The 15174-nt window shown below is 31.3% G+C and overlaps 1 protein-coding gene across 2 annotated transcripts in view; it reads right to left on the bottom strand.

Annotated features, from left to right (window-relative positions):
- The window catches only part of LOC126743090 (terminal nucleotidyltransferase 5C), a 120961-nt gene that overhangs the window by 45480 nt on the left and 60307 nt on the right, over positions 1–15174 (bottom strand). Inside the window, exon 1 of one of the 2 annotated variants that reach the window (XM_050450050.1) lies at positions 3078–3182. The exons of the other annotated variant lie outside the window; for it this stretch is intronic. Within the exon in view, the coding sequence (XP_050306007.1) occupies positions 3078–3134 (57 nt within the window). The 5' untranslated portion in view covers positions 3135–3182. Of the gene's footprint in view, positions 1–3077; positions 3183–15174 lie in introns of those variants that run through there. 2 annotated transcript variants of the gene reach the window in all.

The raw sequence follows: 15174 nt of genomic DNA, 5'->3' as shown, positions 1-15174 counted from the left end.
TCTTTTATCTATATAAACTGGTACAAATAATATTCCAAGCAGTTCAATCGTAAGCTAGTGGAATTAAGTCCGTGGAATTCAGAACTTCTTCCAGGCTACTAAAATAAAAGCCAGCTTCTTTGTGTGGAGGTGTATCCCACTTAACTAGTAAAAAGAAATTCTCCAATATTTCCTTGCAACCTAATAAGCCTTAGTGATTTCCAAATTAATGCATTTATCTCTCTATGAGGCAAAAAAGTATGTTTTTTCATGCAAAAGCAGACAATTCTTTCCAGGCAATTAAACTGAAGGTGAACAAAAATGTTTTTTTTCAGATAGTGTAGTTGATTTAAGGATCAACAAATAGTAGAATGAGCTATTGAGATAAATGCAAAAGTACCAAAAAATTTGCCAAACAGTTCATTCGTGAGGTGGTGGAATCAACTGCCTGGAAATCAGAACTTTATTCCAGGTTATTGAAACTAATCGTATTCAACAGCCTGGAAGAAACAAGGGCATTTTTTTATGCACTTCAATTGGAGCTTGGTGAGTAAGTAGAATCAACTCGCTGGAAAAAAATAATGTTACTACCTTGTTAAAACTGTTCATTCCGCTTATTTAACTACCTGGAAAAAGATATTGAATAGTTTCGATTATGGTTTCTATGAGTTTGTGCACTCACCTGCCTAAAAAACTTTCTTCAAAATGATTGAAAATGAGAAATTTCATTTTTGTGAAAAATCTTCAACAGTTTTTCTTTTTATGTGTATGGTGACTATTTTTAATTTATCACTTGTATTATCTTCCACTAAATAAACATCTTTATATCTGAAATTCCTATCTTAGGCGTTCAATCGAAATAAGAAACGTTCTGCTATTAACCGAGTTGAACAGCATTTTGCAATTAAAACGAAAACAAAGTTTGTAAACAATATGCTATTTCCATAAAATCGCTCGGGCATATCAATTATATTAAAAAGAAAACCGAAGAAATAAAATGCAGTCGGTTATATACGCTTCAATTGCTTTTCTTTGACAACAGTCACGCTCTTTTGGCATGACCTAGCTTTAGATGGCATAATACTATTTGGCTACGTAATACGAGCATATAATGTAACAAACATAAAATTTAGTCGCAAACAGCTGTTCTGTTTCAATTCGATTTTCATGCCAGTACGTATCTGAAACACCTTGCTTTGTTTACAACATAGCGGAGTTATTACGAAAGGAGAGGCGAGGCTCTTTTTAATTAATAAAGGAAGTCAGCGAATAAGAAAAAAACTCGATGTTGTATCATGAGAATAAACATCCTTACGAATAAAAATATTGTTTAGGTTTAGTAAATAAGAACAATAAAGACGAAGCAACAATACTCGATTTTGCTTCAGTATTTGATCTTTGAACTTTGCATTATTTGAAAAAAAGAACGGTATTTGTAACTGCTTAAAAAAATGTACCAAGAAGAAGTCATAAGAAATTGTTGTCTTATCAAGAAATTAAAAACAAGATAAGACCAATCTTTGTTTAAATCTTTGATTGAGAGAAAATTGATCATCTAGTTAAGCAAAATCAACTCTTGGATATTGTTCAATTATTCATGCAAAAAAATCAAAGATTCAGTCGAGTTACCATTTATCATTGAGGAAATACGTGGTATCATCCTTTCTTTAAAAAGCGTTCCAATTAAGTCAAAAATGTCCACTAAATAATGGACAAAGGACCAATATTTTTTGTTTGTTAGGGAAAAGGACAATTCAGAAGATTTCTGAAAACAGACCAAGATAGGTGAACTAAAAGTGAAGAATAAGCAAGTAGGAGGCATCAGGTGGGAAGTATTAGCATTCAAAGTTACGCTCAGAATTCACGTCTCAAAGAAGAGCTCTTTTTTAAGCCCGACTGTGCAATTCAACTCATACTGCTTAAGAAGTGAAAAGAATAGAAAATTTAACTGTAATTTTTTTTTTCAGATAGCTTAATTAGAGCTCTTGGAACTTCAAATTGTAAGAAATCAAGTCCAGGCAGTTGAACTGAATTGCTCTATAAGATAGTAGAATAGCCTAGTATAGCTCTGCATCATATGAAAAGAGCAAAGCAGTTGCAGAAGACTGCTGACTAGAAGAAGTTACTGCTTAGATTTCCAGGTAGTCAGATTGTAGTTCTTAAAATATTATTTAAAGAAAAAATCCTGATGTTTTCTAATGCTTTAAACCACTCAAAGTAAAGAATGAATGAACAGAACGAAAAGACCCTTTTAAGAATCGACAAAATTACTGTTTAATAGAAGAACTGAGTAGGATAGTGGTGGTGTTAATAGTCCTTATGATGATAGAAGTTATGTCATCACTGGTGCAGTCGCTTTAAATATTAAATCTATATTTAAACATATGAAAAACGTGCCTGTACTATATAAAATGTTTTCCAGATAGTTCTGTTTAATAGATACACAGTGCTCTCGGGGAGTAAGTGGAATGAACTCAACTGCCTGAAACGAATATTTTCCATGTTTATTTGAGACGTATAGAATTCAAATTCAAGTTAAAAATATTTTTCCAGGCTATTGGGTAGAATGTAGTGGTTAAAGACACTTAACTGCCTGAAAGAAAAATCAAATTTTTTGTCAGTTTATTGATAGCCTAAGGCCCTTAGAAGACATCATATAAAAGAGTCAACTGTCTTGTTAAAAAAAGTATTCCGTGCAGTTTATTTAGAGGTTTCTGTGAGATGGAACGAACAAGTGCTAAGTTAAAGAAACTGTTAAAAGTTTAGAAGTTGTGTGAGTAACGGCCTACCTAGAATATGAAAATTTTTTAATGACAAAACGATGAGAAAATTACTCTGCTAGGACATAATAAAGGAAACAGCTGTTAAGATCAAAAAATAAATATTATTTGCATTGCTGTAGAAAAGTACGAAGAATTAGTTAAAGGTGCTGATTTTAATTATCATTCCGAAGATAATAATGAAGAGAATACTTGCACACTTGCCTTAAATAATAAAGACACTTATGAGCGTATAGAAAAAGCAGTATGAATCGAAAAATGAGTTACAATAAACTTAATTACCCTATCTGAAAGTGACGTGTAAATACTTAAACATACCTTCTGAAAATAATCTAATTTCGTGGCTTGAGCTTGATCTTTCAAGGCATAAACCATTTTTTAAAACAATTTTATTAACACAATAGATGTTTGACGTGAGAAAATGCACAAAAGACTAACATTTGCGCTGGATATTCGAAATACAGTTTCATCTTATCTTATCATTTTTGGCAAAAAAAAATTCAGTTGTATCTCAATCGAACAGAAGGGGACGAATTTATCGTTACCGCAATTTGATAAATACAATAGATTCTGTCAAAAATTAGCAAAAAAAAAGATTGACACTGTTGACTACGAATTTCACCAGCATTAAATATCTGTAAATCAAGTAATCTTAACCGAAATTCATATATTAAGGTGATAAATTAAAAACAATTAGTTGCCCTGGTCATGAACGTATATTTTGTATAGTGTAAATAATCATAGTTACGATAATGTTTTATTTTCTAGGTTCGTTTAATTTATTTTCAATAGGAAAAACAGTATTAGACACAGAATATATCCTTTCATAATCATTGAACAATTATGGATATACAGATAACAGAACGTTTATACAGATGGATTGATCTACAGAGAGAAACGCTGTTATTGGTTCTTTTTAGCACTTAACATTTCGAGCCTCAACATCTGATTACGATGGACACCGAGACGTACTACATTGAACTAAGTCAATGTCTTGTCGATACAATGGCTTCTGATGATCTTGATCTGCGACAGTGCTTTTGGTATGATCAGATGTGCTATTTGCTTAAGATCTTGGCCTAGAAATTTCACATTATACTGAACCAAAGCTGTCTTATCATGATGTAACTTCCATCTTTTCTACGATCATAAGATGTTGATGATAAGGAGGCTTTTTACCTAATATAATAATATAATACCTGAACTCTGAAATTTCCACTTCTCAATAATGATGATTAATTCCTGAAAATATTCTGATGGGCATAGCTCAACTTAAAGATGATTATAGTGCTATAAGCTGTTGATGCCATTTATGAATGAAAGGAAATGTCAATTAGCTTCATTACAAAACCATTTCACAAATCCACACTAACGGATCATATTAAAACCCTAATAAAACAATGGCGCCATAGGTAAAAAAAAAACTTCCGATTCAATCAACATATTATCTCCAACTTCCTCCACTCAATGCCTTTTTCCATTGCACTCTCATGCACCCGCTCCGCCCTTTGCGTAGTCTAAGATCCAGGATCCAGAGCTATAGTTGCCTAGCAACCAGACGGTCCCGTGACGTATGTAGCGGGATTCATGAATGAACCGCACGTGGGTGGACGGCGATGCCAAATTTACTACGAATTCGCCACACTTTTTTGTCGACGTGGCGTGGGACGATGTTGTTGGTAATGGAAACAAGTTAATGATATAACTATACATCGTATATCTCAATTCGTGTTTTAAAGTTTAACTTTTCATGATGTTTTATACAAGATGGCGCCACTATATAAAGTAAAAACAGAGTACATGTGACGAGGTTATAGGAACGGACAGGATATGAATGAACTCTAACTGACAATATACAGGCATAATTGAATATCAGTTAGCAGAAACGACCAAATAAATATTTGCACGTAAACAACCTCGTTATTCGTTAACGTCATAGTTAAATCCTACGCTCCCACCCCATAATTACATGCGGTTCTATTCATGCTATAATTAAATTATAATTATTAATAGATTTATCAGTTTTAATCAGTTTATGTACGTTATGTGGAAAATACTAAAGAAAATCCTTTTGTGATTCATAGACCGGTAGAATGCACTATGCAGATGCATTTGGGATTAAATCAATTATATAAATAGGTTTGGTTATCCTATTTGGTGTTGCTATTTATACTATATATCCAAGATGGTACTTATCCCGATCCACCATTGTATACGTTTATTTCTATATCAAAAGGTAGTTTAAATGTAGAATTAAGAAAAAAAAAACCATCAAACCTTGGAAAGTGTGAGGGCATGTTTACGCGGTCATTGAATATTTTCATTTTTATTTATTTATTTCATATTTTATTTTATTAAGCTCACTGTTTTGAGTTTAATTTTATGTTTAAAGACATTCCGAGATGTATGGCAACACTGTTTCGTATACACCCACGTTATTTGCAAAGTGTGCCCGAAATATTATAGCCGCATCGATTTTACACTACGTAAACGCAAATGTTTACATTAAGATGATTGTATTAAAATGTATTTCTTTAGATTGGGATTGAAATATTGCATAGACAAAGAAGTCATTTAAAAACATATCATATGGAATTTATTACTTAGAATATTTTGATCTAAGATCTCCTTGGAGTTTTTTTTCTTCATTCTTTCCTCTCATTAAATATTTTATAGACTATCAACAGACAATCAGAGAATAGTTTTACAGTAAGAATTGCACTTGTACTAGCTTTTACTCTAATTTGATATTAATTGAACTTTAATTCTACAGTGATCTACGAAAATCGACGTGTATCTTCAATTTAGGCCAGAAAAATTCAAACTTAGCTAGAATTCTATAAATAGTATTTAGATCAATCGTAATTATGTTTGAAGATTGTAAGTACTTTTGACATTTATCTTCTCTGGAATTTGGCTGTTTCCTAAAATGTCTGCTAAACCGATGGGTTCTTTAACTAACCATTGAATCACGAAACCCTTTCTTCGAAAGATCATAGTTTGACTAAAGATTTATCAATGTAAACTGAGAACTTTCTTTGGACTGTTTAACCTTCTCGCTTTTGGGGTTTGACTCCACCTTTAAATTAGTAGTTCCTTGGTGATTAGGAGACACATTCTTTGTTCAAAATAACTTTGGAAAATCCAATCATATAAATTCATGGCATAGTATGAACTGATAGCTTTCTTCCTTAGACTGTTTACCTTTCTCGTCTGGCTTTTGGAGTTTTACTGACCGCGCTGTGTTTCTTGTAAGCTTCGAAAGCCAGGGAATGCCTTAAAGATTTGATTTCTTTCTAACGTATGCGGTGAACATGACTGAAAATATGACCTCCTTGTCTACTTAGTTGCAGTTTTCATTATATTTCTCTTATAAATCTCTAGGATAGGAATTCTATATTTACTATAGTTCGTTTACTTTTTAGTTTATTAGATTCATTAGATTGGTGATGAGATCACTCGTCAAACGTCTGTAACATTTTGAATTTAGGTGGCCGTTCTATGATGAATGTTCCCGTGCCAATATTTGTTCTTTGCTTAGACTGGGAGGGTGCTAGTCTGATAACATTGCTGACTTTAATTACGAAGTGATGTGCTTCCAAGATATACAAACGTCATCAAAGAATGATCACTTTTTTTGTGTCGTTAATCACTCTCATGGTATGCTAAGCGTACACAGTAACTTCGCTTCTGGACCACCCTTCTCACTTATTTACAATGTCGCTTTCATACTAGTGCAATCGCTGAGTGGGCATCATATCAGTTAAATGGAAATGAAAGAGTAGTTCAACTCGAATTGTACAGAATTTTAAATGTACTGTAACAATTAATTCAGTCTAAAGAAAAAAGGAGAGAGACTTCTAAGACTTCATTATATATAGAGTTTATACCAAGTCTGTAGATACTTTTATAGTTCGGATTCTTGCAGAGCATTTTTCTTAGCTTCCTATAATGAATTTAGATGTTTCCATCATCATGACACCTCTTTTTTAAATATAAGAGATAGTCGTTTGTATACAAATTCCAATCCAAGGCCCACAAATTTTTTTTTAGACTCTTTACTCTTCTCGTCGGCACCCTGTTGTAATAATTTGATTTCCTTTTCCTCCTTATTTGTTTCTCGTGAAGTTCAAAAACGAGGGATGCCTTAAAGGTTTGTTTTCCCAATTACTGTATTAAACATACACAAAACAGTCAAAAAAAAAGGCATAAAAAATTAAAAAAAAAACATTTTCAGTAAAATTACATCTAATCAAGATCAACCGTCAAGGTTTATCAACAAATGGTTATTTAGAGCCACATTAAAGGGATTAACATATAAGTTTTTTTCTTTAATTTGTCTTGGCAGCATATTATTTTTGCTTAACCCATTAACAAACGAAGAATTTTAAGCTCCTTCTTTGGTAATTTGTGGTACATAAAAGTCTGTTCTATTACTTGGATTATAATTGTGAATATCGGCACTTTATGACACCTTGCCCAGCAGGTCCGTGCTTGACCAAACTTAATTTTGTGGATATGTGAAAAGTGATTATATAAGTCTAAGTAACAGATGCTCTTTAACTGCCAACCATTTTAAATCTTGTAGAATTTCTTTTATAGGCGTCAATCTTGGTTTTTCAAGTATTACTTGCATTGATTGATTGCAATTTTCGAAGCTTAGATAATTGATTTTGTTTTAATAAAATACTTGAAAAATATGGAAAATGAGGTAATATTAGAGAATTATATATAGGTATTTTAGTCCAAGAACTGAGGTAAGATAAACATCACAAAAACATATACTTTAAATGCAATTTTTTAAATTACTGCGAGTGCATCAAGAGCTTTTAAGATAAAATTCTGATCTCTCTAAATTAACAAATACTTGACTTTGAATACTCTCTATATGATTGCCACCAACATTTGGTGAAGGTCTATTGACAGATGCCCCTGATGACTCTGATCAAATGATTACTTTACTATGAGTTCTTGAAATATTCACCCTTATTTAGACAACACTAATTATATACTGATTTTATAATTTCATTCAATGGTGTTTGAAGTATAACTGTCTTTGACGTTAAAAAATATAAAAGAGCATCATCTACAAAAAGATAAACTGTGCAAACCTTAATATAATGCATGCAAAGAAGTTGTTTATGTATAATATAAATAGCCAAGGACTCAAAACATTTCCTTGTGGGACACCAGACTAATTTGCTATAGGTTCTAATAAAATAATATTAATCCTAAAAAAATCTCAAGTAATTATCAAACTATTCCAAGACAATACCACCCAAACTTACTTTCCCTCAATTTCACCATTAAACGTGTATTCTACTCAAAAGCCTTTAATTAAATAATTTAATTTTGAAAAGGGAGTTATTGTTGATATTTTGAGAGAATGAGCAATCTCCCCTGTTTCAAGTGAGGAGTTTATCAGGTTCAGTAATACCTGTTTTATGCTTTCAAATGCTTATTTAAATAAGCTAAAAATTATTTCCGATCTTGTCGAATTTGATGTAGAATCAACCAAGATGTTCTTTAAGTCATTATATATAAGCAGTTTATTAAATGAAACTTGTTAAATGTAGTGGGTAAATTATGTGCTATATTAATTATTAATATACATAAGAAAATAGTTTAGTATATTAGGAAAAGCATTCTCCATATTTAATAATGATCCATTTATTTCCACTTTATCTAGACTCAGACCCGTTTATTTTTTGGGATAAATTCCTGCAAGGTTTTCCGCATTTCCTTTGGATTTTGTTTAATTCCATACATTTACTTTCAAAATCATTTTTTTTTCATTCCTTATTACGTATTACATATATTACGAATTATTCATTCAGGTTTTCGAAGTTTTATTACTTCTATATTTTAAATAGCTGAAATCTCTTGCCCTGGTAGCTATTTCAATAGTATTGTTTTACCATAACTTATATCTAGGAAAATTTTTTTCTAAAGCATTCGGTAAAGTATCTTCGAAATAAAATCAATGTCTTATAATTAATACTAGCATGTCCATATTTTAAATTACATTCCTGTAACTGAGTATTAAGACCTCCAACATCAATAATTCCTGTTCTTTGGAGTGTAATGCGTTACTTCTAATATGTCATGTTTGGTAATTTTTGTTGCAACCAGGACCTTTACTTTAAAACTATTCTTACGGTTGGTTAATAAAAGACCTTTAATTAAGTCTTTATCCTTACCAAACCGAGTTGCATTCCAAACAATATTACGAGTATCCAAAGTAACGTCAACCGAAATATTTCTTACATTATCAAAATCCCCCATACTATTAATAATTTATTATTTATAGGCTGAAACTCATTGAATACAAAATTGGAAAAAAAATTCAACTCCAAAAATATGATTTGCAGATAATCACAGAAATACGTTTTGTGGTAAAAGTATAATATAGTAATCTTCAACATCGCAAATTTATAGACTTTTTTCAGATCTTTAACTATTTTTCAAATTAATCGGTAAAGTTTTTGGGTATTCAGACACAGTCGGTAAAGTTTGGACTACTTTAAGTTTGATCAATTTGAAGTTTTTTGTGACAAGTGCACCAAAACAATATAGGTGCTAGTTATGACATACTTCTGTGAAGAAGAAAACCGGGTGTGGAACTGTCATACATAAATTGCCTGTAGTTTGATATTGCAAATTTAGCTTTTGTTACATCGGAAGATTGGCAAGTTTTCTTAGACTGGTTGGGCCACCAGTTTTTGTACTGGATTACATCTGTATAGCGGCAAGACTTTGGAAGATAGATTCTATTATATTTCCCCATAACTTTGCTTATAACTTGAGCGAGTCGCCTGGCAAAAAAAGAGTGACCGCGTACTGGCAAATATTGATGAATTTAATGAAATTTTTTTACACTTTTGGTGAAATTATATCAGAAACTACGTAAAAACACTCCAAAAAGGTCAGGTTCAGAAAGGCCGTGACTGCCATAACTAGTAAACTTAATCAAGAATAAAAAATAACAAGATGGCAACTGACAGACTAACCAACTGAATAACTCTGTTGGCTGGTAAAACAATATAAATGCTGGATGATTCAATTAAGAGTTCCTTGTCTAGTTGATTGGAGTTCATACGGACGGTAAAATATAAAGTATATATTTACTATTTTTAATTTGCTGTTTAGGCAGTTTCATTCAATAGTGTGGTGCTTTGGTTATGATTGATATTAGAAGTAAACACCACGAAACCTGTTGATTCTCCTTCATTTGAATGAAGCAAGTGGCACACTGCACGACGTCTCGAAGGTTGGCGAAAATCTTCTGCAACAACGTTCTGCCGAGTATATTAGGAGCCGCATCACCGATGAGTAGTCAGTAAGTTTTTGAAGTAAAGTGTGTAAATAAATTAGTTGACTATTTTCGATTGATTTAGTTCACACCTAACGAACGGGAAAAACGCTACAATACGTTTTATAAAACATTTTTCAGATCTCATTTACCAAGTATATGATGATTTTTTGAAGTTCAGCGCATCCTTGAAATAAAGTCGTTATTTGTCGATCAAGTCTTATCAAGTGCATTAACTCGATCCATCATTGTTTAATTGATAACATGATAACATAACTATAAAGCTTTTTGTTTAATTCACGGATAAGTTAATCAAGATAATGCTAGACCTTTCTCAAGTTTAAAAATGTTGAAATATTTGAAGACAAACGGCAACAATTTAATGAACTTTCTAAAATATGTACAAATATGTTCAAAAGATACCACTTAAGATAAAATAATTGGGATTGCTCCCTGCAAATAAAAAGTTAAAAAAAAACAATTGATTGTTAGAAACAATGCACTTTTATATGCGATAAAGCATACAAATTAATTACACAACACTACAAATGTAATAAAAAATCGATTAATTAAAAATCCCATCATAAAGGGCTTAGTACCTATTTTTATCCAAAAAATCAGCCTCCTTTTCTCACAAAATAAAAAAGAAACAATGAGCGGAACAGAGTAAATGGCAAAATGTTTTTCTTGAAATAACGGGAGCAAAAAATAACACTCCCTTTGACGTAATGGGTTTGGCGCCGGTTCGCAACAAGTATGGCGGGAGCCAATTTATTTCCTGAATGGATCCAGAATTTAGGGATGGGTGACGTCATTTGTATGAATATCAATTCAAATTAGGACATTTTATGGACGGGAACATATTAGGATAATAATGATTTACATGTTGTTTTATGTAGATTTAAAGGGATACATGAAAAAAGTGCAAAGCTTTGTGTGAAGAATTCTTTTATTGCCGAAATATTTAAAGAATAAATTGACTCAGGTTTAAATCGATGACTGGACCTTGAAGTTCTAGCTGAAATAGTGGAACGGAAACTGGATATTTTTTCTCATTGATGTGAACTTAAAACATAGAATATTGTTTGTTAAATATTCCAGGCAATTGAAGTTATTGGATATTTCCAGTATACATTATTTATCGTTTGTTTCGAAGCAAAAATCTCATTTCTTTTCTGTTTAAGACATTCAAATTTAATGTATATTCCTTTCAGTCCACTGAAAAGGATTTATTTTATCTTTTGAAGCATATGTTTTACTTGTTCAGGTAAAAAATTTACTTTCGTTAAATAATGTCTCTATATTATATTTTACCTTTAGTATATTGTATGTCGTCAGAAAAACTAAAGATATTTCTTTCACATTTAATTCAGTTAACTTAAGTTAATCTTTCTTTTAACAAAGGAATAAAGAAGGAATTTCTTTATTTATTTATTGTTTAACAATAAAAACTAATTAGAATTAAAATAACAAAAAAATTAATATACAATGCAAAACCAAAATTATGCTTAACAATTATGCCCAGTTGCTTAAGGGTACAGAAATGCACATCACACAAGTGAAAAGTATTATTAAAATTTGTGGTCATTATAAAAACGGGTGATCTAGCGACATTGGTTCTAGAAGCCCTATTATAAAAGGTTATGGAAAGTCGCGAATCTATACGTGGTATCCGAAAGTCTAACATCGATTGTAAATAAGAAGAATCAGCTTCGTATATGAAAGAGTTTGTTGAAGAAAATTAAGAGATATAAGTGATCTTCTAAAGTACAGTGAATCAATGTTAAACTGCCGTAGCAAAATGATATTAATAGTTTCCCTTTCAATACTCACCTTTTCATTGTACACTAATAAGGGCTTTTTGTGGGTATTCATATCTATATGGATGCCCATATACCTGACTTTTAGTGATTGTGTCATTTAAAGTCACAGAAGTGGTCTTGCTTTTTCTACATGCAACAAAGAACACTGCCTCGATTTTGGGTGGCGCCAGTTTCGGTGTCTTCTTTATCAAGTCCTTCTGTATTTATTTCATTAATTACAGCTTTAATTGCTCTATCTCAGTAGTTACAGGAAAGGTATGTCTTATACGTCTTATGCGTGAAAAAAGTAAGTTCTACTCCCTTCAAGACATCTGTAACTTCTCTGTATTCCTTTTAGTTAACTGAAGTTCTCAGTTCTTACAACAAAAACTTTTTTCTATAAGGCCCTTAAGGCCTACTAGAATTTTAATTTATTTTACATATCGTTTGCTCTATCTCTCAAGAAATTAAAACCATTTGCTGTGTTTTTTAGGAAGTCACGTCTTATTTAGTTCCAATAATGAGTAATAAGTAATAAGTCGTAGTAATAAGTAATGAGTAATAAGTAATAAGTATATTCGTTGTAAGTATATTATGTAGTATTAGTAATAATTAATAAGTCGTTCTTCCTTTGACATCTTCATTATCTTTCTTTTAACCACTTGTTTTGTCTCCCAGAATATTGAAGTCATTTGCTCTGCATCACAAAATAATTATTTACTTACTCTTCCAGGAAATTGAACTCATTGTCTTCATTGAATTTTTTTATTTATTTCAGACAATAAAACCCAGTTCGTCTTATTTTAACTGAATTAGAAGTTTTTTCTTTTTGACCAACTAAGGTGTTTCTCCAGGAAATGAAAATATGTATTTAATTAAAAAACAACTTTCTAGTTAAATTAACTATCGAATTTTAAAACCAACTTTTTAAATTCCCCAACTCATTTTACAGAGTCGAAGTTTGTGTATAACGCAACTTTGTCGAAACGGGTCCCAGATGGGCGAAGTTTAGTAGCTAAAGAACTTCCTAGAGGAAAAACCTCCTATAATGTTCTGCCGCGTAGTTTTCACCACAGAACTTCACTCTAGCAGTTCTTTTAATTAAATATTTAAAAAAAAATGATAAGTATCTAGATAAACAAATATATTAAACTAATTTTCGCAATCTTTCAAAATGTATAATTTCTAAGTGCAAACGATTGAAATCTTTATCGGCATCTCAAAAATCTAATGGACAACAAATTTCGTAATCATTTGCTTTTTTTTGAGGAACCAGGAGGTCATTCAGATCCGGAATATCAATAGAGTGGGAAGTGGGCAATATTTCTTAATGCGTTGGTCTAATGTTTACAAATTAATAATTTAATATGGGCATCATTATAGGAGGATAACACTTACTAAGTTTATTCATATAAGGTTTAAATCTTACATATGGAGATCCATTTTAAGGCTGTATTTGGTGCTGGTTTTTAAAATCCATAATAGCCTCAAGACTTAAGAATATTTTTTGGAGTAAGAAAAATGAAGGTGAAGGAAAAAAGAACCTGTAAAGTTGACAAAGATTTAAGAGAAATTAAATATAATAGCCTCTAAGAAGTAGTATCAGTTTAGATGATGAAGCAGAAAGTAAGCGATCCCATAGACTCGTCAGAAATGGCTCAAAGATTAATAAAGTTGCTTGAATTATAACATCAAGACAATTTTTATTATTTCATAGTTCTACTGATATCATCTCATCTCAGTTATTGGACATTATATCCCTAAAGAAAGTCATTCATAATCCTAAAGAAATTAGGAAGTTAGTAGAAAATGTTATACAGGTATTATTTAACATACATCTGATATAAATTAACTTAGTCTGAACAAGTTGCTCTCATCATGAGTGAAAGATTTTCGGGAGAGAGACGAAAAGGTTGCTTGAATGAGAACACCAAGCGCATTTGTAGAATTTCAAAATCTCTATTTCACATATTAAAGAAGACTATAGTTATTGGACTTGCAAGTCTAGGAATCACAGAACATTCAATATTCCTAAAGAAACCACATAGCTGACAGAATATTTTACACATATATATTATTTAATACTTAGCTGAAATAAATAGGAGCAGTCTAAACAAGTTGCTCTCATAACAGATGAAAAATAAACAAAGAGGTTGCTTGTTGAATTAGTACACTAAGGGCAGTTATGTCATTCTGTAATTTAAACACATATTCCTGAAGATTGACGCTCCTTATGCAATTATTGGACATGATAGTATATAAGAACCAAACAACATTCTATATTCTCAAAAGTTAATAGAACATTATATACAGATATTGTTTAACACCTGTCTGAGATGAACGGAATTAGTCTGAAGAAGTTGCTCTCTTAATAGATTAAAAAAAGACAAAGAGATAGCTTGAATTTCAACACCGAGGGCATTCATGTAACAAAAAACCAATTGTCCTTATAATAAATGACAGATAGGAAGAGCCAATCTGTCATTACAAAGTTCCACTGATTCCATCTCTATACTTAATTTGTAAAAACACAAACAATATAACAAGGATCGAGTAACACAGAAAATTGCATAATTAAGTTTCCCATAATAACCGAGATCTTTGTAGAAAAAAAAATTTGCATACTAAAACCTGATATTCAATGTCATAAACATAGTCACAGTCACGTTCTCCGGACGTTATTTTATTAATGGTTACCGTAAGTAGTTTCGTAGAAAACGAAATTTGATATTGAACTTGAAACAGGTATTTGCTTCGATAAAAGATTGGATTTATAAACAAACATTTGTCGGATATTCTTGATAGGACTTGAATGTCTAATAAAAGCCTTTTTTATAATAGCTTCATTTAAATTATACAGATAAAGCAACATCTGGTTCTAATATCATATTCTAATCTATATTAGCAGTTAAATGGGTTATAAATAACCTCTCAAGTTCAAGATTTAATTTTTTATGGGAAACGATATAAATTAATAAATAACGTCGGGGGATTCATATAGACTCGCTTTATATATCTGATCTAATTGTGAAGATAATACATATTTATGTTTTCTAAGGGATTATCTACATATTTATTTGCTTTATATTGCTTTGAAGTCAATACTAATGCGCGATTTTGTATTTTCATAATTTTTTATTGATTTAAGATCGTTTTGACCTTTGACACATTTTTATTAATAATACACATGCCAGGCCTGGCATCAAACAGCTTCTTTTAGTACTTTTAACATCATTTAAAGACCTATGGCATAATGAAAACAGATCCTATTAAAACATAAAATTTGATGCTCTGAAGAAGC

Source organism: Anthonomus grandis, chromosome 1, assembly GCF_022605725.1.
Source record: "Anthonomus grandis grandis chromosome 1, icAntGran1.3, whole genome shotgun sequence".
Classification (NCBI taxonomy): domain Eukaryota; kingdom Metazoa; phylum Arthropoda; class Insecta; order Coleoptera; family Curculionidae; genus Anthonomus; species Anthonomus grandis.
The sequence above is the reverse complement of the archived record's forward strand: the minus strand, read 5'-3'. Positions and strand labels throughout refer to the sequence as shown.